The 26,248-nt window shown below is 35.0% G+C and overlaps 5 protein-coding genes across 5 annotated transcripts; 3 read left to right on the top strand and 2 right to left on the bottom strand.

The window, feature by feature from the left end:
• Positions 1-2,546: 2,546 nt before the first annotated feature.
• On the bottom strand, positions 2,547-4,252 carry LOC121736219 (uncharacterized protein DDB_G0288805-like). Its single transcript, XM_042127307.1, has 2 exons — positions 4,082-4,252; positions 2,547-2,789 (listed from the first exon to the last, which is right to left on the bottom strand). Exons 1-2 carry the CDS (start codon positions 4,250-4,252, stop codon positions 2,547-2,549), a joined length of 414 nt encoding a protein of 137 aa, XP_041983241.1.
• Positions 4,253-6,224: 1,972 nt separating this feature from the next.
• LOC121736218 (putative nuclease HARBI1) lies at positions 6,225-11,506 on the top strand. The gene is made up of 4 exons (XM_042127306.1): positions 6,225-6,249; positions 6,822-6,998; positions 10,504-10,724; positions 11,147-11,506. Exons 1-4 carry the CDS (start codon positions 6,225-6,227, stop codon positions 11,504-11,506), a joined length of 783 nt encoding a protein of 260 aa, XP_041983240.1.
• LOC121735775 (protein ANTAGONIST OF LIKE HETEROCHROMATIN PROTEIN 1-like) lies at positions 7,692-9,949 on the bottom strand. Its single transcript, XM_042126699.1, has 2 exons — positions 9,595-9,949; positions 7,692-8,917 (listed from the first exon to the last, which is right to left on the bottom strand). Exons 1-2 carry the CDS (start codon positions 9,934-9,936, stop codon positions 8,117-8,119), a joined length of 1,143 nt encoding a protein of 380 aa, XP_041982633.1. The 5' UTR covers positions 9,937-9,949; the 3' UTR covers positions 7,692-8,116.
• Positions 11,507-16,121: 4,615 nt separating the features above from the next.
• On the top strand, positions 16,122-17,043 carry LOC121736217. Its single transcript, XM_042127305.1, has 3 exons — positions 16,122-16,393; positions 16,524-16,604; positions 16,837-17,043. The coding sequence occupies exons 1-3, from the start codon at positions 16,280-16,282 to the stop codon at positions 17,041-17,043; spliced, it is 402 nt and encodes a 133-aa protein (XP_041983239.1). The 5' UTR covers positions 16,122-16,279.
• Positions 17,044-23,259: 6,216 nt separating this feature from the next.
• LOC121736211 (piggyBac transposable element-derived protein 4-like) lies at positions 23,260-24,104 on the top strand. The gene is made up of 2 exons (XM_042127299.1): positions 23,260-23,806; positions 23,959-24,104. The coding sequence occupies exons 1-2, from the start codon at positions 23,260-23,262 to the stop codon at positions 24,102-24,104; spliced, it is 693 nt and encodes a 230-aa protein (XP_041983233.1).
• The last annotated feature ends 2,144 nt before the right edge of the window (positions 24,105-26,248 follow it).

Below are 26,248 nucleotides of genomic sequence, written 5' to 3'. Positions count from 1 at the left end.
AAACGGGACCCTATTACTAAGCCTCTTCTGTCTGTCCGTCTGTCTGTCTGTCCTTCTGTCCGTCTGTCACCAGGCTGTGTTTCGAACGACAGTGATATATACCTACTTTTTATTTTTCCGTAAAATTATTAATGTTCCTCTTGTTGCAGGTGTTTGCAATTTCAATGGAAAACACGGTTGTTTGAAGTGCACAACGGTGGGTGAATACTCACACGTTTCCCACACGGTAGTTTTTTCTACTAAGGAAGACACTCCAAGAACAAACGAAAAATTTAGATTGAAAAGTTATGGCAACCACCATAAAGCAGATTCCCCATTACTGGAGTTACCGATTGATATGATAGAAGACTTTCCTGTTTCTGACTCATTACATTTAATTGATTTAGGCATTATGAAGAGACTCTTGATTGGTTGGAGGGATGGTAATTTCGGAACATACTTGACAAAGCTGCGGGCTCAAGAAATTGAAAATTTGAATACATTTTTAAAGAAGTGCAAATTACCAACTGAAATACACCGAGCAGTAAGGACCCTAGACTGCCTAGCTCATTGGAAAGCAAGTGAATATAGAACATTCTTACATTATTTAAGTGTTATTATATTACCAGATATATTACGTGAAGAGGTTGTTGAACATTTTTTGACCCTTTTTTGTGCCATCACTATATGTTCTTCGCAAAGTTATTGTAATTTTCTGCCACTTGCTCGAGAGATGCTTAAACATTTTGTGGAACAATATAAATACTTTTATGGCTCTCATTACATTACTAGTAATGTTCATAATTTGCTCCATTTAGTAGATGAAGTCAAAAAATTTGGGCCACTTCAAAACTTTAACGCGTATCCTTTTGAAAATCAATTATATTTAATAAAAAGAATGTTAAGACAGGGCAATAAACCATTGTCACAGATAGCCAAGAGGCTGTGCGAGAATAGCACAAGAAATCTTTCTACGATTGTAAAACAAACAAAAAATACTGTACCTACTGTAACTACAAACAAAAATGTCTCTGTGCTTCATTTTCAAGATTATATACTTTCTACAAAACCCAATGATAAATATTTCATGACACAAAGTGGTGATATTTTTGAACTGAAAAATATATCAAGCGGAGAAAACGATATAACTTTGTACGGTCAAAAAATAGTCAACAAAGATGTTATATTCGAAACGCCTATTAAATCGTCATATTTAAATATGTTCAAAGTTAAAAACCCTTCTGATTCCTTTAGAGTAATTGAAATAACCCCTGCTGAAATTAAGTGCAAATTAGTTAATATAACACATAACAATATAATGTACTTTCTGCCACTCCTTCATACAGTATAGACTTTAGGTAGATTAAGGCAATAAAAGATAAATTATTGATTCCGTATTTTTTATTTAAAAAATACTTTTCTAAAATCTAATAATTAATAAACAACTCCTATATATTATCTTAATTTTAAAATGTAAGCTGCTGAACTAGTTATTCATACAGTGAAAAAAACTATTTTCTAAAAACTTTCATATACAATGTTTGAAAGCCATAAAATAGAAATAATTAAGTAAATCAAATAAATCAACTTCTATTTAATCTCACAGGTGATTACCTATCATCATGTTTTTATTTTACGTACTGTGCTGTAACTGTAAGTAAGCGTACCTACTGTTATAATAATTATATGTTTTTTATGTAGTTTGCACTTTGTGTTGTAACATCATGATGGAACTCCATTGTAGTTACATTATTTTATTTTTATTTTTTACTAGTTCAACTAAACCTAAAACTAAACCTATTTATTGTTTATGTAATATCATAATTTATAAACAATAAATACTAGTGGATCTAGTGAAGAATAAAGAATTTTTAATTAAACAACAATGGATTTCCATCATGATGTTACAACACAAAGTGCAAACTACATAAAAAAAACATATAATTATTATCACAGTAGGTACGATATTTACAATAATATGTTTTTAAACTTATTGTAGGTAAACATCATGCTTCAAAAGCTAGTTAAAAAACAAACTAAATATCATATAAAAAACACAAAATAGATATTGTATAACGATTTCGAAACACAGAAAAACCTTACAATACCTAATATCAAAACGTTGTACCCGTATCAGTCACGTAGAAAATTTCGTTTCATCTCATAATACCAACTTCGCAAAATACCAACCACTCGCAAAATACTAACTTCTCAGAAGGACATCTTCTCAAAATACCAACCCCTTAATCCGTACTCCTATAAATTAAGCAATGAAACCCATGAAATTTTCATCTATTCTTAGTAGTATATAAGAGGTCGGGTGGGAGTTGGCATTTTGACAAGTTGTCATTTTGAGGAGTTGGAATTTTGCGAGGGGTTGGCATTTTGCAAAGATGGCATTGTGAGATAAGACGAAAAATCTTCAGTCTCAATACTACCTTACATACTAGAATAAACAGTGACTTAAGCTTAATCAACAAATACAATATATAATCAACAAATAGTATTTAAAGTATCAAAAACCATGATTGTTTCTGACTTTCCTGCTCTGTAAAATTTCTAGTTTTCTAGTCTTCTGTACCGTTTTTAGGTACGTCCTCTTCATCTTGTTCCTCTATTATTTCTTCATTGTTTGCATTGTCTTTCTGGTTTATTTCTTTTTCAGCATTTTCTGTTTCAGGTTTATCTGCTTCACAGTGTTTTTCATTTTCATTATTTATCTGATTTTCATTATTTATCTGATTTCCATTATTTATCTGATTTTCATTATTTATCTGATTTCCATTATTTATCTGATTTTCATTATTTATCTGATTTGCATTATTTACCTCATTTTCATTTTTAGCTTCTGCATTTTGAGATTCATCTTCTCCAGTATGTGTTTCATTTTTATCTGTTTCAGTGCTTCTTTCTTGTGATGTACGTCTATCATCATTTATCTCTTTCTTACTTGTTGATGTTTTTTTACGGTTTGTTGGGCATGGCTTTGATCGTTTTCTTGATGTTGAAGCTCTTTCACATTTAGCCAATTTTCTTTTGTGAGCATTTTTCAAAATAGTTTTAAAAAAGTTTTCATTATCCTTTAGTGTAAATGTTCCGTCCCAGAAATTAATCATCTCCCAAAAAAATGACAACACGTGTTTATAGCCCTTTAAGGGTACTTTTAACTCTTCACCTCGAGTTCCTCCACTCCATGAACATTGACATATGAATTTTTTTAGTAAACATGATGTCCACGAGTGCGTAAGCGCAATCTATTCCTTTTCCTCCTTTACAACATATTATGGAATAAGTGTGTTTTAAATTGTTTCTGTAGTTATTATCAGATAATTGTGTTTCTAGTGCATCGAGTTCTTTAGGACTGTCAATCGCTTTAATATGAAATGGACTATTGTCAATACTACCTAGTTTGGAATCTTTCAAATATTGTACTTCTTTGTCTGTACTACGCATTTCAGTAATTTGGAATACTGCATCTTCAAGTTGAACGGAAAAACTTGATAGTTTCTGTAGTACATTGTTCTGAACTTTGATTACAGTTTGTGTTTGCCCCAAGATTGCTGTGTTACTTTCTATAAGCTTCTTCTGATTTTCCAGCATCTGTTTTTGGTTATCCAAAATTTGGCTCTGGTATTCTAACATCTGTTTTTGGCTCACAGAAATGCTATCAATATCGATGCTAAAAGTTTCCTGCAATGCTGGGTTGTTGGTTTCGTAAGGAACATAAACATTTTGTGGTAATACTGTAGCTGAAGTAATTGTTGCATTTGTCAAATTTTCTTGAGTTTTCAAAGTAAAGCACGTTTTCGTTCTGAAAAAAAAATCATTCAGTAAGAAAAATTATATTTGTTTTAGACTTTCGCGCTTTGTACACATTATGTTTACATTCGGGTCTTAACGAGATACAATTTTTTTTTTAACCTTGAAATGAAAAAGAGATGCACTTATCTAGATTTGTAAGTGCGAGAGAGAATCGCGTCGGCCACGAGCGTTGATGCAGAGTATAATTAATTTTGTTTGTGTTTTGGAAAAAATAACATTTACAATATTTTGATTACGAAATAAGTCACTGAACGGGTTCTTATAAGTATTTATTTCTTACCACGATTTCTGCTACATCATTTAAATTGATAGTTGATGGTTTGTTTTCTGAACGTTTGGGTTTCACAATTTTGTCCGCCACAATATTTAAATTTAGGGCTGCTTGGTTCTCGTATCGCTTCTGGGGATAGTTATAGTTATCACCATCATCTGTGTCACTTCGATTTGTCATGTCTGTAATAATTTTTTCACCTTCGTCGTAACTTGAGATGTTGGACCTTTTTACGATGCACATCATTAAATCCCAATCAGGTTCTGGCTTGGAGTTTTCGTCATGTATGTACCTAAATAGTCCTTTTTTGGGATATTTCAGAATATTATTTTTTTCCCATCCCGATGGACATGTCATCAGTTTAATTTTTTTTCCTTCGACAGTCTGAACAATCTTGTATGGCATTTTGAACCTGAAATAACAATGAAAATAACTTTGGTATAAAGTAAGTAGGTATCTACGATTTTTTTTCCTTTTTCTTTCTTTCACTAGACAGGACATTAACCAGATAGTTAAATGATTATTTCACTAAGTTCCTATAAGTAGGTTACTTTAATTTAATATAAATAAACGATCACACTCACAGCCCCCAATAGGATTCTGTGTGTGGATGTGCCACGGACACATAAAAAGACAGACACAAATAATAGGTTTAAATAGTAACAGTTATCTACAAGTCAATGATCGTGATCGGAGTGCCTAAGTGAAGAATTAAATAACTTTTTATTTCTATCACATTCGTATACTTCTTATTTTAATATTGTACTTACGCTATAAAATCCTATTAGTTAAAGGCGTTAGGTGTCTATTCTAAACATTATAAACAATAAAAAATACTTACGAATGTTACATAAATAAAAAGTTATTTGAACTATAAGCAAAGACAGTGCCTATGATCTCATTTTAACTGTGACTAGAAATATGTAGAAAGGTACCTACTTATAAGAGATAAGGTAAACAATTCGAGTTAGCGGACAAAAAAAGGTACCTACTACCTTCGTTCAATCAGGGTGTCGGTGTCTTTGAACTACAAATCATCGCGTCTTTATTATTTTGTTACATAAACATTATCGAAGTACATTTTTGATTAGGTAAGAAATTTCTTAACAATTTCAAATATAAAAAGTTCAGTGGTAGGATCACTACCGCTGAACTATCAGGCCGGTCAAATATGCTTTAGAGATATTTCCCAATCTTAAAAGAATAGAATAATACAATAAAAGAATAGAATAATACAATTATTTGTTAATTAGGTAAAACAATCTACCTTATTATTATCGCTGATGTATGAAACAGAAGAGAAGAACTACAAATACATAGCAGCGTCCACGTGTGGTGTGCAGCAGGCGGGATGCGTCACGCGACAGCGTGCGTCGGCGCAAACGTCCCAGCGAGAACTGAAGACTGACTGAACTGACAGACAGCTGACCCGCGAGACGACCCAATATTACCGGCTGGCTGAAGTTTAGAAGGCGCCATTCGTGAAAACAAAAAATAACTAAAATTAATAATTAAAATTTTATATTGAGTTATTTTTGCTATGTTTATTTTTGTAAAAGAAAATAACACTATAGCCAAAGCATAGTGCAGAAAAAAAACTTGAAGCTAACAATTTAAGTTAAAACGGTATCTGTGATTTAAGTTTAAGTACCTAGGTACCAGCAGGTTACTTTGCGCCTGGGGTGACTTGAAGATTAGGGGTTTCATTACTTTGTAAGGAACCCTAATCCAAACATGTATAAATAAAGCTAAAATCAGTATTTTAGTCTCCACAGCAGGTAAATGTCTTCGATAAGTGTATAATTCCTCTCTTATATCAACCCAAGACCGTATAATACTCTTTACCACCGGCGTTGTAGTTCATCAAGTGTCATAATTGATTTAAGGGAAGACTGTAACTTTAAGAAAAAATCGCCATTTTGATTACTTTCTGTAAACATAACCTAAAAATTTATTGGTACAAAATCACTTTCTAATAACGATATATTTACATTTTTCTAATTATTTTTCTTAGTTTTATGTATATAATCACTAATAAAACCGAGCAACACTTGAAAATGACGTTTAAAACTATTTTAGGTTATTTGCATTTTCAAATGTTATCCTTTTATTCCTCTATGTCATAATTTTTTGAGGGCGCGTTAAAATTGAGATGAGAAACACGATACACTATCACAGTAAACTGGCAAGCGCACTAATAATTAACTTAACACTTCAAAAATACTTTAAATCCACAATACATTTTGTGATGAGAATATTGCAATGTCGGCACTGTCAGCAGATAAACGAAGCACTCATTTAGACAAATAATAACTTAATAAATTAATAGAATTCTTTTTACTTTAAAGCTTTTACAATCTGATTTTGACACAGAAAACTTTTCAAATGACTTATAAGGTATCAACGTACCGGTCTTAGTTCTAACTAACACCACTATAGATATGTTATATAACTCTAGGTTTCAACTTAACTCCATTCTAAAGGCGCTATAAAGTTTCAAACTAAAATTGACGTTCTTGTAACACCTCTTACACACTTCAACTAAAGGCTTTGTAGAACCACTATATAGGGATTCATACAGGCTTAGCCTGCAAAATTTTGTGCCAAAATCGAGGGTATAAAGGTGTTATTACACTCTATAACTCTCTTATAAGAAATACGCTACCTCTTAAATATCTAAGTAGAACCGAAATACATGTCTAATAAAGCTTGTCTTAACGCTAATATGTTTGTTGGGATGTCTCCACAGTTTCGCGAATCGTCAATAAAGTCACAAATGCCATAATACAGCTCAGAAATCGACATATAAAAATGCCTACAACAGCTAGAGGGATCCAAGAGAAGCAAAGTGCCTTTTACACCATAGCCAATTTTCCATCTGTTATTGGAACTATAGACTGCACCCATGTAAAAATACAGTCCCCGGGTAAGCGTTGCAAAGTAATTTCAGTAGGTATATTTAGTTACACTTGATTTGTCAGTTTTCCTACATTAAAATTACCTAGGTATAATTAATTCAGGTTCAGTCAGTTAGCTTTTGCCCTCAGCTTCGCCTGCATAGAATTTAGATTTATATTAGTATGTTCTACCATGAATTCCCATAGGAACTTTTTTCAACTGTTTTATGGAATAATGGGCCCCACACATTAACAGTTCGCCGGCAGGCCGTCGCCTGTCAGTTAACCGGAAAAGATCACAGACACACAGTTCCCCTGACGATTTTGTATCGACGGTCAATGCGAACCCAAAGTATGTGGCCGTTTGCCGTCACAGGTCTGCGTCGACAGGTATCGGCCGGACAGTCCGTGATCTCAAGGGCGAATCGAACACACACTAGCAGGTAGTCGGCCGGCGGCCTTTCGGTCCTAACCACGTGTCAGTTAACCGCCGACAGTTCTTTGTTTTTCGACATCGCGAAATTTATAGGCAAAATCAAGGCAAAATGGACAACAGGCCGCAATTTATTACACATTTTATAGAATTATACAGACGTTTTCCTTGTTTATGGAAAGTTAAGGACGATTCTTACCACAACAGGAGTTTGAAAGATGACGCTTACGCCAAATTATTAGCATATTATCAAACCACAGTACCTTCAGCCACAATTGATACGGTGAAAAAAAAAATTAATAATTTAAAAAGTACTTTCCGAAAAGAATTAAAAAAGGTAAGTGTGGCTTTTTTACCTATCTGGTTTATCGTGGGTTTATCCTGTCATATTTTGAATTTTTTTTGCACACTGGTAGCCCTGGGTACACAGTAGGAAATGTATTTGGAAAACTAATTTGGATCAACTTCGTATTTAGTTTAATTGTATCTATTTCTACATATTTTTAGTTTATTTTCTATCTAACTTTTTAGGTCAAGAACCAAAAGTCAGGATCGTCAGCTGACGACGTATATACATCAAATTTATGGTATTTTGACTTGTTGATGTTCACCGCAGATCAAGAAATGCCACGGAATAGTATAGGAAGCGACAGCATCGTTGATGAAAATGTAACAAATCAAAATGAAACAGTAAGCATTTTTTAAATATTTATTTTAATTTACAAAATTATATTGAAACGATACAGCTCCGTCATGCATAAAATATTCTTTGTATTTGTCACGATTTAATTTTGCGTTTTCACATACATTTCTGCTGTGCCCCTGTTGTAAACTGGTCAGGGGATTAACTTCGCTTAAATCTCCATGTACAACCCTACCAAAATCTAAATCTTCAGTAACCAGTGCTTGAGTAGGTAGGTAACCGGCTCTTTCTTTTTTCTTTAACAAATTGTGCAGGCAACATAAAGCTAAAACTATGTAATCAATTTTTTCTGGTTTCATATTGATTTCTGTATGTAAAACTCTAAATCGGCTAGATAATATGCCAAAAGCATTTTCTACTGTGCGTCGAGCTCTACACAAGCGGTAGTTAAAAATGCGCTCTTCACGAGTTAAATTTCTTTGTGGGTAGGGTTTAATAACATTTTCATGTAATGCAAAAGCATCATCGGCTACAAATACAAAGTTCATATTGTTTTTATTCATATTGTTAGGTGGTAAATTCAATTGCTCGTTTTGCAACTTGTTATAAAAACTAGTATATTCAATAACGCCTCCATCTGATACTCTTCCATTACAGCCGATATCAACATATAGAAATTCGTAATCTGCATTTACAATTGCCATCAACACAATACTAAAATAATGTTTGTAGTTATAATAGTAAGATCCACTGTTTGCTGGTTTTCGAATTCTGATGTGCTTACCATCAATAGCACCTCCACAATTAGGAAAATGCCATCGACTTTCATAACCTCTTGCAATCTCTTGCCATTCTTCGATAGACGATGGTAACTGAAAAAAGAACATAAAAACAAACTATTACTATTTTTCAGGTTTGCGAAGATTATACACAAATGCCATCGCCGTCTACTTCATCATCATCACAATCGCTGCTGCCGCCAAACTCGCCGCAGCCTTCCTTACAATCACGACAATCGACGCCTACAGTGTTATCCACAAATTCGTCAGCAAATAAAAGGAAAAGTGTATTACTTAATGAAGCTTATAAAGCCTTAAAGGATGACGATGAGTATGATGGCATAGGACTGAATGTAGCGTGTAAGTTGCGACGTATGAACGAAGAGCAAAGGTTATATGCAGAATTATTGATTAATAAAGTACTATTATACGGAATGAAACATAGGCTGCAAGAAGAAACTAGTCTTTCTGGTCTTGTGCCCACACAGTCGCAATTTACACGTTCTTCGTTTTTAACACAGGTGCCTTCAACATCTACTGAAACTATTTTACAGCGTCAACCAATAAACCCATCTTTGTCTCAGTCAATATTACAAGTATCTCCTGTGGATGTTGGAACTTCCGAGACGATTATGATTAATGAGCATTACAATGTACGTAATGACACTGATGATTTAACGCAGTATGTACTTTTTAAAAACCAGCAATAAATATTGCTGTATTTTTTTTGTCAATAAAGTGATTAACAATTTTTAATGTTGTTTTCTTACCTTTATACAATCCTTTAGCACTAAACAAATATATTTCGATGTTTCCGGGATAATTACACCCAGGGATTGAGGTGAAATTCTTGTAGGAAATTTTAAATCCTCAAAGCTTTGTCCTGTTGCCAAAAACCGTAAGGTTGCTATTAATCTCTCTTCTGCGTTTATAGACTGACGCATTTTTGTATTCATTTTACTGATGTATGGTTTAACCATGGTCAATAACATGTTAAAGGTCTCTGAAGACATTCGCAAGTAATTAAATAGATCTTCCTGATGCGATTGCCTCAGTTCACGTACTAACGTCATATGAGATCTTGATTCTCTTCCACGCAGCCAATTCTTCATCCAATATCTTCTTTCTGATGATGATAATAAAAGAAGTATTAAAATAGCACATCGTTTTTTTTTCATTATCACTTTATGAGCTGATACGATTTCAAAACTGTCGACAACTACGCGCAACTGTAAACGAACTGCCGACTGCCGTCTGCTAGTGTGTAGGTGATTTTTGCGAAGGGCGAACGATTGCCGGCACGCGACATTGCGGTGTGAAACTGTCGACTGCTGCCTGCTAGTGTGTAGACTCAGGGCCGTCGTTCGACCATTGCCGGCAGGCAATAATCGCTACAGTGAGTGAGCTATGCAGACCTTGGACGGCAGGCCGCCTGTTAGGACCAGAGACTGCAGGCGGACTGTAAGTGTGTGGGACCCTTAAAAAGTAGGTAACCCTAAATTGAATTCCAGACCATAAGATTTCTGGGTTCTTCTTACTCGATCACACACTCCCAAAAGCTTCCATAAAATTTTTTTTGTTTAAATATTCAATGTTGTATGTACACTGACAATTTTTATTTACTGCCTTATTTTTAAATGAATATTTCATACATTTTGAATAATATTTTAATGTATTAGGTGGTGATGATGCTGAGCTATTCCGAAACAGGAAAAGTTACTTTTCAATTAATTGCCAGACCATCTCGGGTCCAAATTTAAAAGTGCAGAATGTAGTAGCACGTTGGCCAGGGTCAACACACGATTCTGCAATATTTACAAACAGTCGAGTTTGTCAAGAATTTGAATCGGGCATATATGGGCAAGCGCTTCTGTTAGGTGACAATGGATATCCACTAAAGGTCAGTGACTTAATTTTATGTTACACTTTGTACTGTCACAAATCCATGATAGAACTCTACTAATATAATGTTTACACTAGTAAAACTATTATTTCAACACTACAAAAAGTCTCACTTATTTATTAAAAACATTATATATATTACGAGACGACCTCTGCGGTGTAGTGGCTTCCGCGGAACAAGTCCTTGTTTTTTAAGTCACCAAATAAGGTATAATATTTAGGTTACATAAGATATAATACTAGAAGGATTTTAGTATGAAACATAACTGAAAAAACTAATACAAGTCATAGTATTTATTTATTCTTTTTCCTATTTACATAATTATTCTAAAGATTGAAGCACAACTTGGGTAGCTACTGTTACTACATCCTTGGAGTCTGCATCTGAAATAAATTAATTTTAATTTAATTATTTTCCAGAACTATCTGATCACATCTTACTTAAACCCAGGGACTCCAGCACAAGAAAGATTTAACAAGAGCCAAATAAAGACACGTAACACAGTGGAGAGACAATATGGTGTAATTAAGCGGCGGTTTCCAGCTCTTGCAATGGGACTTAGGATAAAACTGGAAAGAGCTTGTAATGTAATTATAGCCTGCTGCATTCTTCACAACATCTGTGTAGATTTTGGAGAAGATGTGCCCCCTACCCCAGATGAACTAGATGAAGATACACTGAACAGGAGGATTCAGGATGGTCAAATTGAAAATCAAACATTGGACTTCGGTTCGGTGGCCATTGACAGAAGGAGTTTGATTACTCAAAACTATTTCTAACTATTATAAACTATGTAAAAAAGTTACTACCTGATACTTTATTTATTAAAGTTTTTAATAATTCCTGCTTCAGCCTTTCATTCTCCATTTTTATGTTGTGAAGCTCTGCACATTGCGTTTTCTGTTGCATTATTAAATTAGTTTTTTCTTGCTCCGCCCTCAGCCGCTCTGCTGCAAATCTGTTAGATGCTCTTTGACGATTTTTAATTTTCTCTGTCCTTTCATTAGCTATATTCATGTCTGGTCTTCTTCTATTAGCCCACGCCTTATGTTTAACATCGGTCACATTTTCTTTTATATCTATTACATTTTCGCTATTATTTTTTTTAAGTACCATTCTTGTTTCATTTATTTGCTTTAAATTTACAGCAATTTGTTGTGCTTCTTTTCCTGTTTTATCAGCCTCATTTGTTTTTTTTTGTATTGGTTGTTTTTGAGCTACAGCAGCAGTTTCTTGTGCTGTGTTTTTGTCTTCATCTACTAGATCTTCAATAGCAATAATCTGAAGCAAAAAAATAAGTATTTACTCATTGAAATCATTGAAATTGTCAGTGGATCAGGAGGTACTCTATTTCTAGGAATTGTGTTCATTACCAAGGTAAAGTATTTTTGCTGAGTGGATAAATGGATAAATTAATTAAATTCTATGAAAGAATAAAAAAAAGAAAATATAAGACACTTTAGATTCCCCAATAACTGGATGGAAGGTATGAAATATTACATATTTTACATACCTTGTCCTCTATAAGAAAACTTTCATCTAAATATTCAATTGTTGGTGAAGCGCTGGCAAACTGGTCATCTTCAGCTGAAAAAATATTGATGTAAATAAAATATTTGGTTGCCATAAGTATAGTACAGTTGTGGAATTTAATTGTTTAACAGGTAAACCATCATATTTGGGCGTGTAATCCAATTTGTGAAGAGAGCCGACGATCAATCGTATCCATTAGTATAACGCAATAAAATTAAAAAGCTGTTAACCTGCTAAACATTTAAATTCCACAACTAAACATTAAGGTGGCACACATATATAAGTCCATCTAAGCTACAAGCACATGCAAGACATTTGCATAGAATACACTGATAGAATGATAAACTTTTTTTAAATAAATGCCTACGGGGGCTCATCAAGACCTAAATTGAACTGCCCTGCTATAAGGTACTATCACCTAGCTATTTATTTATGAATGGAAAACTTACATAAAGTCTCGTTAGCAACAGCATCACAGTCATTAATGTTCATTATGCCAGTACTAGCTCGCCCTGTGATTTCTGCAACCAGCTCCAATATGGATTCTTCAAACTTTTTAGAAGGACCCCCGCCGGTGCCACTTACAGAATGTCTGTGGGCGGCTTTAAAAGTTTTGGCTTCAGACTTCAATTTTCCCCACAGCTTCTTTAAAGTCTCTGTTGTCCTGCAATTAGTATTTATCCCGAATAAAGTACTAAACTAACTTAAAGTGAAGGGAAAAAGATCATGTAGTGGATAGGAATTAAATGGGTTTGACTGACCTTATCATATCTCCACCAGAGTTGTGGATGTTGGTTATTTTTCTCCATGCAAGCTCTTTTTCTTTATTTGTAGCTGCATCGTGAGACGTCACCTTTGAGACGATGTATTGTCCCTCTTCGCGCAATAGTCGCACAAACCGTAATTTCTCCTCTGCCGTGAAATTGGGAGTTCTTTTGCGTTTTAAACTTTCCATTTTATTAAGGATAAACACTGACCTTTTACCTTTTAAAATTAAAAACCACACGATGACTATCTCTGTTGCCAAAAACACTAGACGATGACAAATTCAAACAGATTTTGTTTTTTTAAATAATATACCATAAACAATCTGTCATTACAATCGTTCGTCATTCATTTATCATTCACTTTACTAGGCAATTCCTTAATTTCGTCAAAGCTGAGACAAAACTGTTAGTGCAAACCAAATTTTATTTAGGCTGCTCTTAATCTTAGGTGTATCATAACTAGGACAAGCCTAACCCAAGTTTAGTGCAAACGGGCATAATTGGAACATGAGTTTTAATTATATTATAGAGAGTTTCATAGAAGTAATCCACTGCAGAATCGAGTGAGCTAAAACTCTGAAGCACAGACCAATCAACCTCACCAATGTCCCTATTAACAGCAGAGTAGTCAGCTTCTATAAAACGATATTTTGGTACCGGCAACGTAGCCATGGGCAGATAAGATAATTCGAAGGAGTTAATAATCACAAAGGGAGGTAATATGTCAATTGATATTAAAGGCAGTGGCGCAGGCAGACATTCACATAATTTATTTGAAAACAACAAGTCTAAAGTACGGTTTAAGTTATTTTTAATATTATTATACTGTTTACAGTTAATTGTTGATAAAAAATTTGTTAAAATCATGTTCAGTGAGCTGGTATTATTATGTAAATATAAAAAAAAAAGTCCTACCCAGTCAACATGTGGTAGATTAAAATCTCCAAATATATATATGTCAGCTACAGTAGAACAACAAAATTCTTGCTCAAGCGCATCAAATAAAGCTTGATAAGTGATAAGGGATTGATTGGGGGGCACGTATAAACCGCACAATATGTGATATCTGTTTAATGATTTAGAGTAAAACTTTAAAATGACATAATCAATGTTGGTTGGCATGCAACAACCATTAGGAAATAGTGTACTGTTTATGAGTATTCGCGACGCCTGTAAACCTCGGCGCACCGCTATTAACACGCCGCCACCGTCAGATTTGCCACTGAGTACACGATTCCTATCACAACGATACACGGTGTACCTCGTGTCAATAAACTCGCGATCTTCGATTTCGGGTATCAGCCATGTCTCCGATAGAATGATAATATCGTGAGAATCTGCCATTATGTTATTGTACAAAGTATTTAACTTTGTTCGTAACCCGCGATAATTTTGGTAGTAGAAGGATAGATTATTATTACTCATTTTTCAACACAAAATCAAATATCTGTTACCTACCACTACATTATCATGGGAGAAACTCGTCCTTAATCGCAACACGTAAAAAATCGAAGAAAAAGCTAACTGGATACCGTATTTAATTATTGTAAATAAAGGTACATTAGGAGTAGTTACTGTGTAATGTTTGCTATTATAATATAAAGTACAAATGAGAAGACACACTAAGAACAGCTATAACATAATATTTAATTTTTGTTTTTGTGCGCCGTAAGTCTGGACAAGTCTTTTTCTCCACGAATCGCGATGACAGGTGAGGAGACATCAGCCCTGGTGAGAATAACGCCATACTTGATCCATACAAATTTGACGCTATTGTCCCTGGCAATATCCCGGGCTCGGCGAAACAACATCTTGTTTTGCAGAGTTAAATGCTCATTGAGATAAATCCTCTGCGGTGATCCTTGTACTATATTGATTTGATCAGAGGTAATGCCTTTATTTAGGCGAACAGCTGATATAAAATTATCTCTGAGTATTTGAGAAGAGAATTTTACTATGACGTTCCTTGGCCGAGAGTTAGTGGGATTAGAATGAGGCACCCTATGGATTGCTGAGACATCGCCAGCAGAAAGTGGCTGTTTTATGATTTTTGCTATACACTCTAATATAGTTATTAAATTCTCCCCCCTTTTTTCAGGCAGATTACTTATTTCGAGATTACAGTTACGCGCCCTTTGTTCCATGGCATCAATTTTAGCTTGTAAGGCAGTAAGCTGGGGTTCGAATTTTAAGGAGTTTTGCTCTACTACATGGACACGGCTACTGAGTTTTTGAGTATCTTTCTCAAGGACATGGTATTTATCGCTAAGAAAGTTGATAGACTTTTTCATGTCTGTAAATTCATCTAGCATCTTAGCGAAATTTGCATCTTGTTTAGTAAACCATGTTTCCATCATTGATAACATATGATCTTGAAATAACTTGAGGTCACGCCGGACTTCTGAGGCCGTATCTTTCCGCATTGTGACATATTGAGGAGGAGATTCCTTGTCAATGAGTGATCCATCTACGCTCATATTTCTCTGCTCGGATCCGTCTTCATAATTAAAAGTGCTATTAGAAGAAGCCATCCTTGTGTTGCCTCTGATGCGTAACTACTCTGTACACCGCGCAGCGGGAGGGCTTGTACCGAGCGATAACACTAATTACTACGCGCACGCACACTACGATCGTATTATACACCTTTGCGTATTGAGACGGCGCGCGCGACAATGCAAAGCGACCGGTCTGCGCAAGCGCTTGCGACTGACTGTGATATATTTTTTAGTATCTGAATATTTTGTAATTACTATTACTATTATTTTTTACTATTTATATATATATATATATATTTAGAAGTAAATTTACCTTAAATAATTATTTTAATTAATTTTTTATTAATTATTAAGAGGCCGGGTGCCATCGAAATTCTCATACATACGTAATACCAAAATAATTTTCTCATACGAAAATAATTAACATGTTGGAGTTATTTTTCAGCTTAAAATAGTAATTACCTAGGTCCCTACGTAAAAATTTACTACAAAATATAACACTTAAATATTTTTCAGTATTTTTTACTCTTAAAAATATTTTTTAGTATCTGAATATTTTGTAATTATTGTTCATAACATAAAAAAATATTACAAAAATTCCTGTAACTATTTTCTTACGCCGGTTCTTCTCGCCGGGATAGTTCCCAAACCGGTAGTAGGCACCAGTGGTATCAACGTTCTGAAAGCATTTGTTACAAATCTATTCGGAAATCAAACAATTTTTATTTCCGAATAGATTTGTTTGTGTTTCAGGAAAATGGACACTCCGATCGCTCTAGTTATCGGGAAGGAGGTGACCCGTACGCCGGAGGGAACTCTGGTGGTCACTGATGATGTGGTCTTGCAAAGAAGTGCATCAGGGCGCATAATGGTATGTTATAAATAACACATTTTGAACATTTATCCCTCAGCATAGGCTACATTTTTAAAAGATAAGAAGTAATCATGGTGATCACGGCCTTTTATAGGTTAACATTCAAGTATGTAAATGTATTTTACAGAGTTATCGCCCTGAGCACCTCAGCGTCTCGGACGACTTGATGTTGTTTGACGCAATGCAGGAGGAGCCGTCCGAGGAACCTGTGAGCATGTTTCTTTTATTACTAAATTGACTAATCTTATTGTCTTTATTTCGCATGATCGGGCATGTGGGTTAATCCATACTAATATCTCATTCCTACTAAATATTGATTATTTAGTAGGAATGAAAATCAGCAATCATTTGAGTTGTGGGTTTAAGTTCTTATAAATGATTGTTAAGCAATTAACCGTTTTATGGGTGCTATGGGATAATGTGGTTGCATGTTTTGCTAGGATGTCGACGACGCACTTGCCGAGGCTTTTGCTGATTCGGGCAGTGAGGCGGAGGAGGATGAGGATATACCCGAGGAGTTCGAGGACGCAGAATCCGTCCAATCAAATGCTATATTTGATTGGACGGATGATTATTCCTTATTTCGGGGCGCTCAAGAGGAGTTCCATGAGAGTGATGGTCCCAAAATTGAGGGAACACGCTGTTAAGAATTGTAAAAGAGGTTGCCGCACTGGCCAGTAAGAATTGTGTTCTTAAAAAACGATTATTTTTGACATTGGTATATTGTCATATTTTTTCATTATTATTTCTGAGTCCAATGGCTTAACTTGTTTTTATTTTATTGCATTTTTATATTTAATATTTTCCAGTTCTAAATAAATATCCACAGTAAATTTTAGCCAGCATTTTAATTATTCCATTGACCCATTTAAGACTTTTACATGGTCGTATTCGAACCGGATTATTGTGGATAAAGATTGTATCCAAAAGGAGCCGATATTGAACGGCATATTGATTGGACCTGATTATGATTGGAAAAATATTACTAGAGAGCTGGAAGAATATTGATTTCACCACATTATTGGAGAATTATTGAAGAATTATCATTATTGTTGAACTGAAGACTATTGGACCAGGGTAATTCAGGGGTCTCAGCGGTATTTTTGATTGTATTATTATTATTAACCCGCTAATGTGGTAAGGCCTAATTTTTATTATTTTCTTTGTGAATAGGTAAGATACACATTATATTAATTGTATCGATAATTGTTATTTCATTGTAACTGTGACAACATAATATTTTCATTGAATTGATTATTACCATATTATTAGCACGGATGTAAAAAAAATACGGACGTAACCTTCTCTAATCACGAGTGAAGCCTAGTTATGGCCGCCCGTGTAGGACGTGTGCGTGATATGAGGGTTGCCATATAAATCATAAATTTCCCTACTTTTTAAATTTTGTATACTCAGACCAGTTAAATGTATTTTTTATACTGAAACATATTTTTATGTTTTTTTCGCTTCAGAAATGTACCTAAGCGGTTGTTAAAGATGTCATAATGAAAATATTATTTTTATGACACTATAGATAGAAAAATAACACATGTTACGTACAGAGAAGTATATTATTTACATAACATTATTAGTAATAATGATTATGTACAAACATTTACAATAATAAAATGATTACTAGCTATTTGACCTTTGCTCGGTATTCGATAAAACACGAATAAAATGACATGTTCTAAAAATAATTCCTAGCTAGATAGATTTATCGCCCCCGAAACCTTTAAACGAAACCTGTATACGAAAAGATATAAGATATTTAAGTCCCGTAACCCGTTTCATCAAACAATCAAGTAATGTTAAATAAACAATGGCTTGTTAAATTAGTTAACGGCCTGTTAGAGCTATCGAGAGTTCTACCATACCATGGTGTTAAATTTTATTCCTGGTCTAGAGGTCCATTCAATATTTTCATTCCTACTAGGTCTCAATGACGCTCGGGTGACTACACAAATAGAACCTTCCCTCCCCTACTACTGAAGGAAATCTAAGACAACAATTTTATCTATGGACGCTTCACACCACGTCAGTTTGACCCCGTGCTAAGTACCTGAAGGACTTGTGTTACGGGTACCAGACAACGGAAATATATTTAAGTAATACTGTTATACTATACATACTACACACCCATGACCCAGGAACTTTGAAAACTTTTTGTTCCGTCGGCAGGATTCGAACCCGCGACCCCCGGCTTGAGCTACCGACAGCCCACCCACTGAGCCACAGAGGTCGTCAAACAACTTTTGTATCCACTTTTGTAAATTAAGAAATAACAGGGGTGTAGACTATTTTTAGGAAATATATTTATTTTACAGATGTACTTACATAAGTATTTTGTTACACCTAAAAATATGTATAAAAAATAAATACACTCTTATTTCAATTAAAAAAACCACTTGTTAAATATAAAAAATATTATAAAGTTATTAAGTAAAATATGTCCATTTTCGGTAATTCTATAATACAAACTCTCAAAAAAACAATAATTTGTATTAGATTTTGCTTACTGTCTACACCCCTATTATTGTATTCCTGCCTAATTACTGGTCAATAGTATGCTAAATACTTACATGACACTAATAAAAGACAATAAAATTAATTATTTGATTATTTAAAAATAATTTAAAATTTTCCCCGGTTTGGGGAAAATTTCCCCACTTTGTTATGGACATTACTGACCTGTTGAAGTTGAATTAATATTTACATTATTTTATCAAAATACTTTAAAAATATGTTATCTTACCTATGAAAGGTTATTCCTTGATGTTTTTTGTGTAAGGTTGTATTGTTCTTGCACCATTTTACAACACAAGATGGCATATTTATTTTTATTTATGAATGACAAAGACGTGTCACCGCGATGCAGTCTATTTGCGTAATGGCGGTACGATCGGCTTATTACAGTGCGAGTGTGCGTGCAAGATGTGTACGTATGATCGCCTGGGCTTATTAAGGGTGCTTCACTCATTTCTTAATGGCGATCCGTCCGTATTTTTTTTACGTCCGTGATTATTAGGTAAAATATTACTAACTCGCTCGAGTTATAAATAAGTACATTGTAAATAATATTATTGTAAGTTGTCACAGAATTAATTGTTATTGGTTGTAGTATTAATTGCCAATTGTATATTTTCAGTATTTTGTTGATTTTATAACTACTCCCAAATGGCCGACGAGATGAAAACTTTAGTAAAGAAGCGCGCGGCGTATAAGGGCCGACTTACTATTTTCCGCAATTATGTGGAGCAGCACGCGGAGGTATCGCTAGACAGTAAGGGTAGGGCAGAGCTAGAGTTGCGTTTGCACAAAATTGAAGAGTTGTACAACCAATACGACGAAGTCCAGGTAAGTCTGGAATTATTATCCGAGAGCATGGAGGAACAACTGTCCGAGCGGTCATGTTTTGAGTCATTATATTTTGATGTTGTTGCTCGTGCTCGAGGGCTCCTCGCTTGCCATGTTAAGGATGAGTCTGTAAGAGAGAGTGCTCACAAAGTGAACGGTGGTGCGGTTAGATTGCCCACTATGCAGCTTCCCAAATTCAGTGGGTCCTACGATAATTGGTTAGAGTTTCGAGACACCTTCTCTAGTTTGATTCACTGCAACCCTGAAATAGATGATATCAACAAGTTCCATTATTTACGTGCCTCACTTGAGGGCTCCGCTGCTGTGGTCATTGAGTCGATTGAATTTTCATGTAATAATTATATATTGGCGTGGGATTTATTATGTGATAGATACAATAATAAACGATTATTGACTCAGAACCACGTCAATGCATTGTTTAATATTCCAACTTTAAATAAAGAGTCGTCGTGCAGCATTAAGAATTTAATTGATATTTTAAACAAAAATTTGAGAGTTCTAGAATCATTAGGCGAACCCGTTACACAGTGGGACACACTTTTAATTCATATTGTAACGAGTAAGTTAGATCAGAAAACGTATAGTGAGTGGGAGGAGTTCAGAGGTAGGATAGCGGATATAAATAAGATTAATTTCGATTCATTTTTAAGTTTCTTACGCAGCCGTGCAGATTTGGTTGAAACTCTAGAACTTTCACGTAATAAAAATTCATTGAATTATTCGAGTAAACCAAATTCTCAGCTAAGGTCTATGATTGGCGTGCAGCAACCGAAACCACTACCACCGACTCCATGCCCGCCGTGTCCGATGTGTAGCGAGAGCCATAAATTATTTAATTGTCCTAAGTTTTTAAAATTAAATAGCAATGAGCGATTTAAAGCGATGCCAGCTTTCAAAGTTTGTTTCAACTGTATGGAAAAAGGACATTTTTCTAAACAATGCAAAAGGTCAGGGTGTAGTATATGTAATAAAAGGCACAATTACAGATTGCATATTGAAAACTTTAAAAGCCGCCAAGAGACAGGTAATATTACGATTCCAAAACCTATTGCCCGCGATGTCCCAGACACGGATGTCCCGGTTGTGACATTGACATCAAATATGAATTTAGATTGTAATATTAACACCGAACAAAGTGACGTTATTTTGTCGACCGCTTTAGTGAATATTTGTGATATAAATAATGAACTTCACACTGTCCGTGCTGTCTTAGATAGCGGCAGTACATGCAGCTTTATAACAGAGAAACTTTGTTCGACGTTAGGATTGCAAACTAAAATGGTCGAAAGATCTCTTGTGGGTATTAATAATATAGAGTCCCAAATCAGTAAATCATGTCATGTAAATATTTCATCTGTCAATTGTGATTACAGATCTAATTTAAATTGTTTTATTTTACCATTAATTTTTAATAAGATGCCTCGTCATCACATTCATTTACCAGACCTTAATAATATTCCTAAGGGAATTACTTTGGCTGATCCAGAGTTCGTCTCGCTAAAGGACATTGACATTTTGATTGGCGCAGATCTGTTTTGGTGTATTGTTGGATTACAAAAGATCAGTTTAGGTAAAGGTAAACCTTTGATTATTGAAACTAAACTTGGATGGGTCGTTTCAGGCCAATATGATTATAATTATTCTACATTGCACTCTAATAATTATTTACAATGTAATGTAACGAATATGAATCCATTACGAGATAAATATAACAGGAATCGTCATTATACTCCCAGGAGGAATTGGAATGTGAGGAATTTCCAAGGATAATATTATTCGTCTTAGTGACGGTCGGTTTGTGTTCGCTTATTATTGAAAATGAATTCTTTTAGGGAGAGTCATTTAGTAGAGTTTTGCATTATTTATTTTCTTTAGAGCGTAGGTTACCGAAAGATAGAAAAATATTATATGAACTATTGGTTATTACCTGTTCTAACTATTATTATTAATGATGACGAATTTCGTTATGCATTACATTTAATTATTATTAAATGACAAGAGGAATATTTTCAAAGTTCCAACTATTATTGAATAGGAAAATTACCAACTAAAAATGTTATGTTGAAATTTTCAGATTATTTTCTTTGATTTAAATGTTCATTATCATTAAAGCATTCTATGTTAATACAGTCCACTCATTATTTTCACTAAATTATTATTATTATTTCTTTATTGAAGAAAGTATTATTATTATTTGATTATGAGCATAAGGGATTAATGCACGCTAGACCACTGGTGGGTGATCTAACCAGCAATACTTTTGTGAACGCTCTTAACAGATTCATCGCACGGAGGGGTAAGCCTATATTGATATTCATTCCGTTTATGGTACTTCGTTTGTTGGTGCGTACAAGGAATTATCAAAATTCTTAAAAGATAATTCTGATATTTTATCAATAATAATTTATTCTAATTATAAAATTACATTTTATTTCTGCGTACTTTCTACAATTTGGCGGCATTTGGGTAGCAGGTGTAAAATCAACTGAAAATCATTTTATACGTGTATTAGGCAATTGTAATTTAGCGTTTGAGGAATTAATTAAGTACCACATTAGCTTAAATTGACGGATATATTATATAAAATTTGAGACCCCTCACACCCTTGTCGTCCGATCCGGCGGATTTGAGTCCATAGACATCCGGACATTTTGTTATTGGTCTTGTGATCACTTAATTATAACCTGACAAGTACAAATTATCAGACCAGAACATACGACCTGTGTCGAGAATCCAGTTCATTGAACAATTGAAGCAGCATTTTTGAACACGAAGGAGCAAAGAATTTGTATCCGAGTGCAAATATACGTATTAAATGGCGTTCTGAAGGTCGATGTTCTCATATTATATGATGTATGATAATGGTCGTCGATTGATAGAGGATTAACGTACCACCTCTAAATGGAAGCTGGGACGCGTCGTCGCTGTCCATCCAGGCCGTGATGGTGTAGTGCGGGTCGCCGTTCTTCGAACGTCTTCAGGAATTATAAGAAGATCTTTTACGAAAATTTGTCCCCTCCCATTATAAATATTATTATCCTATTATGACCCTGACTTAAATGTGTTTAGCTTTTTACATTTAATTTAGGATTATTCTTCTTAGTTATGTTTATGTTGTTGTAGGATATTTGTAATTCAAGTTCATTATTATTTTCTGTTATGTATTTTTGGTTGAAAGTGTCTTTCAACGCCCGGGGGCATGTTAAGAATTGTAAAAGAGGTTGCCGCACTGGCCAGTAAGAATTGTGTTCTTAAAAAACGATTATTTTTGACATTGGTATATTGTCATATTTTTTCATTATTATTTCTGAGTCCAATGGCTTAACTTGTTTTTATTTTATTGCATTTTTATATTTAATATTTTCCAGTTCTAAATAAATATCCACAGTAAATTTTAGCCAGCATTTTAATTATTCCATTGACCCATTTAAGACTTTTACACACGCCCTATAGAGCTGTTCACTCAATTATTTGACGAGCCTCTCATGGAACTCATCGAGGCGGAAACAAATAAGTTCGCCGAAAATAAGATTTCGGCTTATTTTGAGACTGCGGCAGATTTACCGCCGAAAAGCCGGCTACATCAGTGGTCCGAGACCACGGTAGCCGAGCTCTACAGATTAATCGCGGTGATGATATTGATGGGCATGTGTGTACGGGGTCGAGTAGATGAATACTGGAGCACCGGAACCCTGGGCATGCCCGGATTCCGGACCATAATGAGCAAGGACCGCTTTCTGCTCCTAATGCGGTTCCTACATTTTGTAGACAACGACAGCATAAGCTGCCGTGGTCCCGAGCGCAAGCTAGCAAAAATTAAGCCGGTTTTGGACCATTTAAACGCCGCGTTTAAAGCCGCTTACACGCCTCGCCGAGAAGTCAGCATTGACGAATCGTTGCTGCTTTGGAAGGGTCACCTTAGTTGGATCCAATGCATTCGCACCAAAGCAGCACGATTCGGCATTAAAAGCTACGAACTGTGCGAGGCGGTAACCGGCTACGTATTAAATATAATTATTTATACCGGGAAGGGTACGTTAGGTACCACTGTTGACCATGGTTTCAGGTCATCAACAGCCAAAATAGTTCTTGAACTTTTCAAGGACTATCTTTGTAAGGGCTATAAGCTCTTTATGGATAATTTTTATAATTCAGTCACTTTATGTAGATTTTTGAAATCCCAGAGGACCGACGTGGTCGGAACTTTGAACCGCCGGCGTGTCGACTGTCCTCCGGAGATCAAAACTTTGCAGGAAAAAACGGGTGCAAAGAGGCGCTGTGGAAAGCCGACACTGTGGTGACGTTTCCGTTGTCGCGTGGAAAGACGTAAGGCTTGTTACCACAGTGTCGACATGCCACAACGCTAATATGGCTCCAGGCCGACGAGCAGGTCAGGACGTCGACAAACCGGAGGTTGTTCACGAGTACAACCGGTACATGGGCGGTGTTGACCTAAGGATCAGAAACTTTCCATGTATTTATTAGAAAGAAAACGTGGGATAAAGTGGTATGTCAAAGTCTTTCGCCGGCTTCTTAATATATCTGTTTTAAATTCCTATATTATAATATATTGCTCCAACATTGGCCAAAACAAAAAAATGACGCACAGGCAGTTTCGTTATAAGCTGGCAGAAGAGCTTTGTGCTCAGTATGGTGTAAACTCGGTGAGCCGAGCAGGGCCTCGCCATGCAGAGCCCTGTGTCCGACTCGACAAATCGGTTGAACACTGTCCTGAGCACAAAGAAGTTTCCAGAAGTTCTAATAAAGACGTTCGGTATCAACGAGGTCGATGCGCCCGTTGCGTGTTCAAAAACGTTAGGAAAAATTGTAATACAATGTGTGACCAATGCAAAGTTTTTCTCTGTATTGGTCAATGTTGGAAAGAATACCATAATTTAGACACCCTTTAATCTATTTTATTTATTATGTAGGTATTTGATATATATAGGTATAGGTATTTTATAATATTATATATTATGTATATTTTTTTTATAAAATAAGGGGTGTCAAACGAGCAAACGGGAAAGCAACTACCGTCGCCCATGCACACTGTCAACATCAGAAAAGCCACGCGAAGTTAGAAGTTACGCGAAAAATGCACGGTGGATCAAATTGCTGTGTGTGCTGTGTAAATATTCCACGTTTATATATATATATATATATATATATATATATATATATATATATATATATATATATATATATATATATATATATGTATATATATAAAAGTTCGAGTTTCTTACGCACATGCCCATTAGTATAGCTAAATTAATAATAGGCGAACTTGTTGTGTTTCACATTTAAGTGCTATTGGAAAAAATCCAGGCTTTTTTCAATTGGTACTAGCTTAAGTTACTACTAAAGTACTTACTAGTAAAACAAAAGATATTTGCAGAGCACCTAAACTTAATCCTGCACCGAATTCCTCAAGCACTGGCAATTCTATCAGTGGTAAAAAATAATTGTGTGACTGTTGATGATACAAATAATCATCTGATGATATTTTATCAATCTCCAAACAGTGTAGAGAAACTGTCAATCCGCCATTTAATTCTTGCAAGCAAGACTACAAATCCTGTTGAGTTTGTTGAATGTTGTAAACTGGTGATGAGTACAGAAGCATGCGAACAAGCTGAATTTTTAATTAAAGATCAAAATGACTGCCCATTATGGCATGAGCTAAGATATGGGAGAATCACAGCTTCTAAGGCATATGAGGCTGCACATTGTAAAGTTTTGGATGGTTCCTTACCGGAGAACATATTGGGAGCAACTAAACTAAAGGACACAAAAGCTATGAAACGGAGGCGATTTTTAGAAAGTCGGGTATTGACAGAAGTAGAGAAATTTAAACAAATAATAATATGTAAATGCGATTTGAAATTAAATGCGGCTCATTCTATAATGGGTGCTTCGCGATGTGGAAAGTACTGTACAGCATAGAAATGGAATCCAATTCAGAAAAAGCGTCGAGCCGTTATATTGACAAACAATTAAGTATAGAAAAATGCACACTGTTTTGGCATCAAGCCATTTTCTTAAAAATATGTACATTGCCAGTCCATTTGTTACGCTCTAAGTGAACACACGCTTCTCTCGTTTGAATCGGCCAGTGCTTCTCAAAGTTTATAAAATGTTCTCTTGCGCCAATTGTCGTGAGGAACATACCGATGGTCCAAGTTGCAGTGTTTGCAAATTAAAATACGATTTTCCGTGCTCTGGAATAACCGAGGCCGGATATCGCTAACTCGGTGAAAGGAAAAACAACTGGAGTTGTCTCAGGTGTAAATCTGTCTGTGAGAATTCCAAATGTGCATTCCACATACCTCCGAGCTCTGCATAAACGATAATTATAAATTCGTTGTGTCATGGTTAAATTCGATCCACCATATGGCCGAAGCAGATGTTTGTGTATAGCGAATGCTTCGTCACCAACAAAGAAATAAGGCATACTCGTTGTTCCCGTGAGAC

Source organism: Aricia agestis, chromosome 18, assembly GCF_905147365.1.
Source record: "Aricia agestis chromosome 18, ilAriAges1.1, whole genome shotgun sequence".
NCBI classification, from domain to species: domain Eukaryota; kingdom Metazoa; phylum Arthropoda; class Insecta; order Lepidoptera; family Lycaenidae; genus Aricia; species Aricia agestis.
This window is presented reverse-complemented; position numbering and strand designations above follow the sequence as displayed.

Excerpts from the sequence above, each read along its gene's own strand:
- LOC121736219 (XM_042127307.1), bottom strand. The coding sequence starts at position 4,252 with ATGACAAATCGAAGTGACACAGATGATGGTGATAACTATAACTATCCC. Across the intron at positions 2,790-4,081 it reads ATGATGTAGCAGAAATCGTG|ATAAATAATGAAAATCAGAT; the intron begins GTAAGAAATAAA and ends AATGCAAATCAG.
- LOC121736218 (XM_042127306.1), top strand. The coding sequence starts at position 6,225 with ATGAGAAACACGATACACTATCACA. Across the intron at positions 6,250-6,821 it reads AAACACGATACACTATCACA|TTTCGCGAATCGTCAATAAA; the intron begins GTAAACTGGCAA and ends ATGTCTCCACAG. Across the intron at positions 10,725-11,146 it reads ACAATGGATATCCACTAAAG|AACTATCTGATCACATCTTA; the intron begins GTCAGTGACTTA and ends ATTATTTTCCAG.
- LOC121735775 (XM_042126699.1), bottom strand. The coding sequence starts at position 9,936 with ATGAAGAATTGGCTGCGTGGAAGAGAATCAAGATCTCATATGACGTTA. Across the intron at positions 8,918-9,594 it reads TGCTAAAGGATTGTATAAAG|TTACCATCGTCTATCGAAGA; the intron begins GTAAGAAAACAA and ends TTCTTTTTTCAG.
- LOC121736217 (XM_042127305.1), top strand. The coding sequence starts at position 16,280 with ATGGACACTCCGATCGCTCTAGTTATCGGGAAGGAGGTGACCCGTACG. Across the intron at positions 16,394-16,523 it reads GTGCATCAGGGCGCATAATG|AGTTATCGCCCTGAGCACCT; the intron begins GTATGTTATAAA and ends TGTATTTTACAG. Across the intron at positions 16,605-16,836 it reads AGGAGCCGTCCGAGGAACCT|GATGTCGACGACGCACTTGC; the intron begins GTGAGCATGTTT and ends ATGTTTTGCTAG.
- LOC121736211 (XM_042127299.1), top strand. The coding sequence starts at position 23,260 with ATGGAACTCATCGAGGCGGAAACAAATAAGTTCGCCGAAAATAAGATT. Across the intron at positions 23,807-23,958 it reads AATTATTTATACCGGGAAGG|AGGACCGACGTGGTCGGAAC; the intron begins GTACGTTAGGTA and ends TTGAAATCCCAG.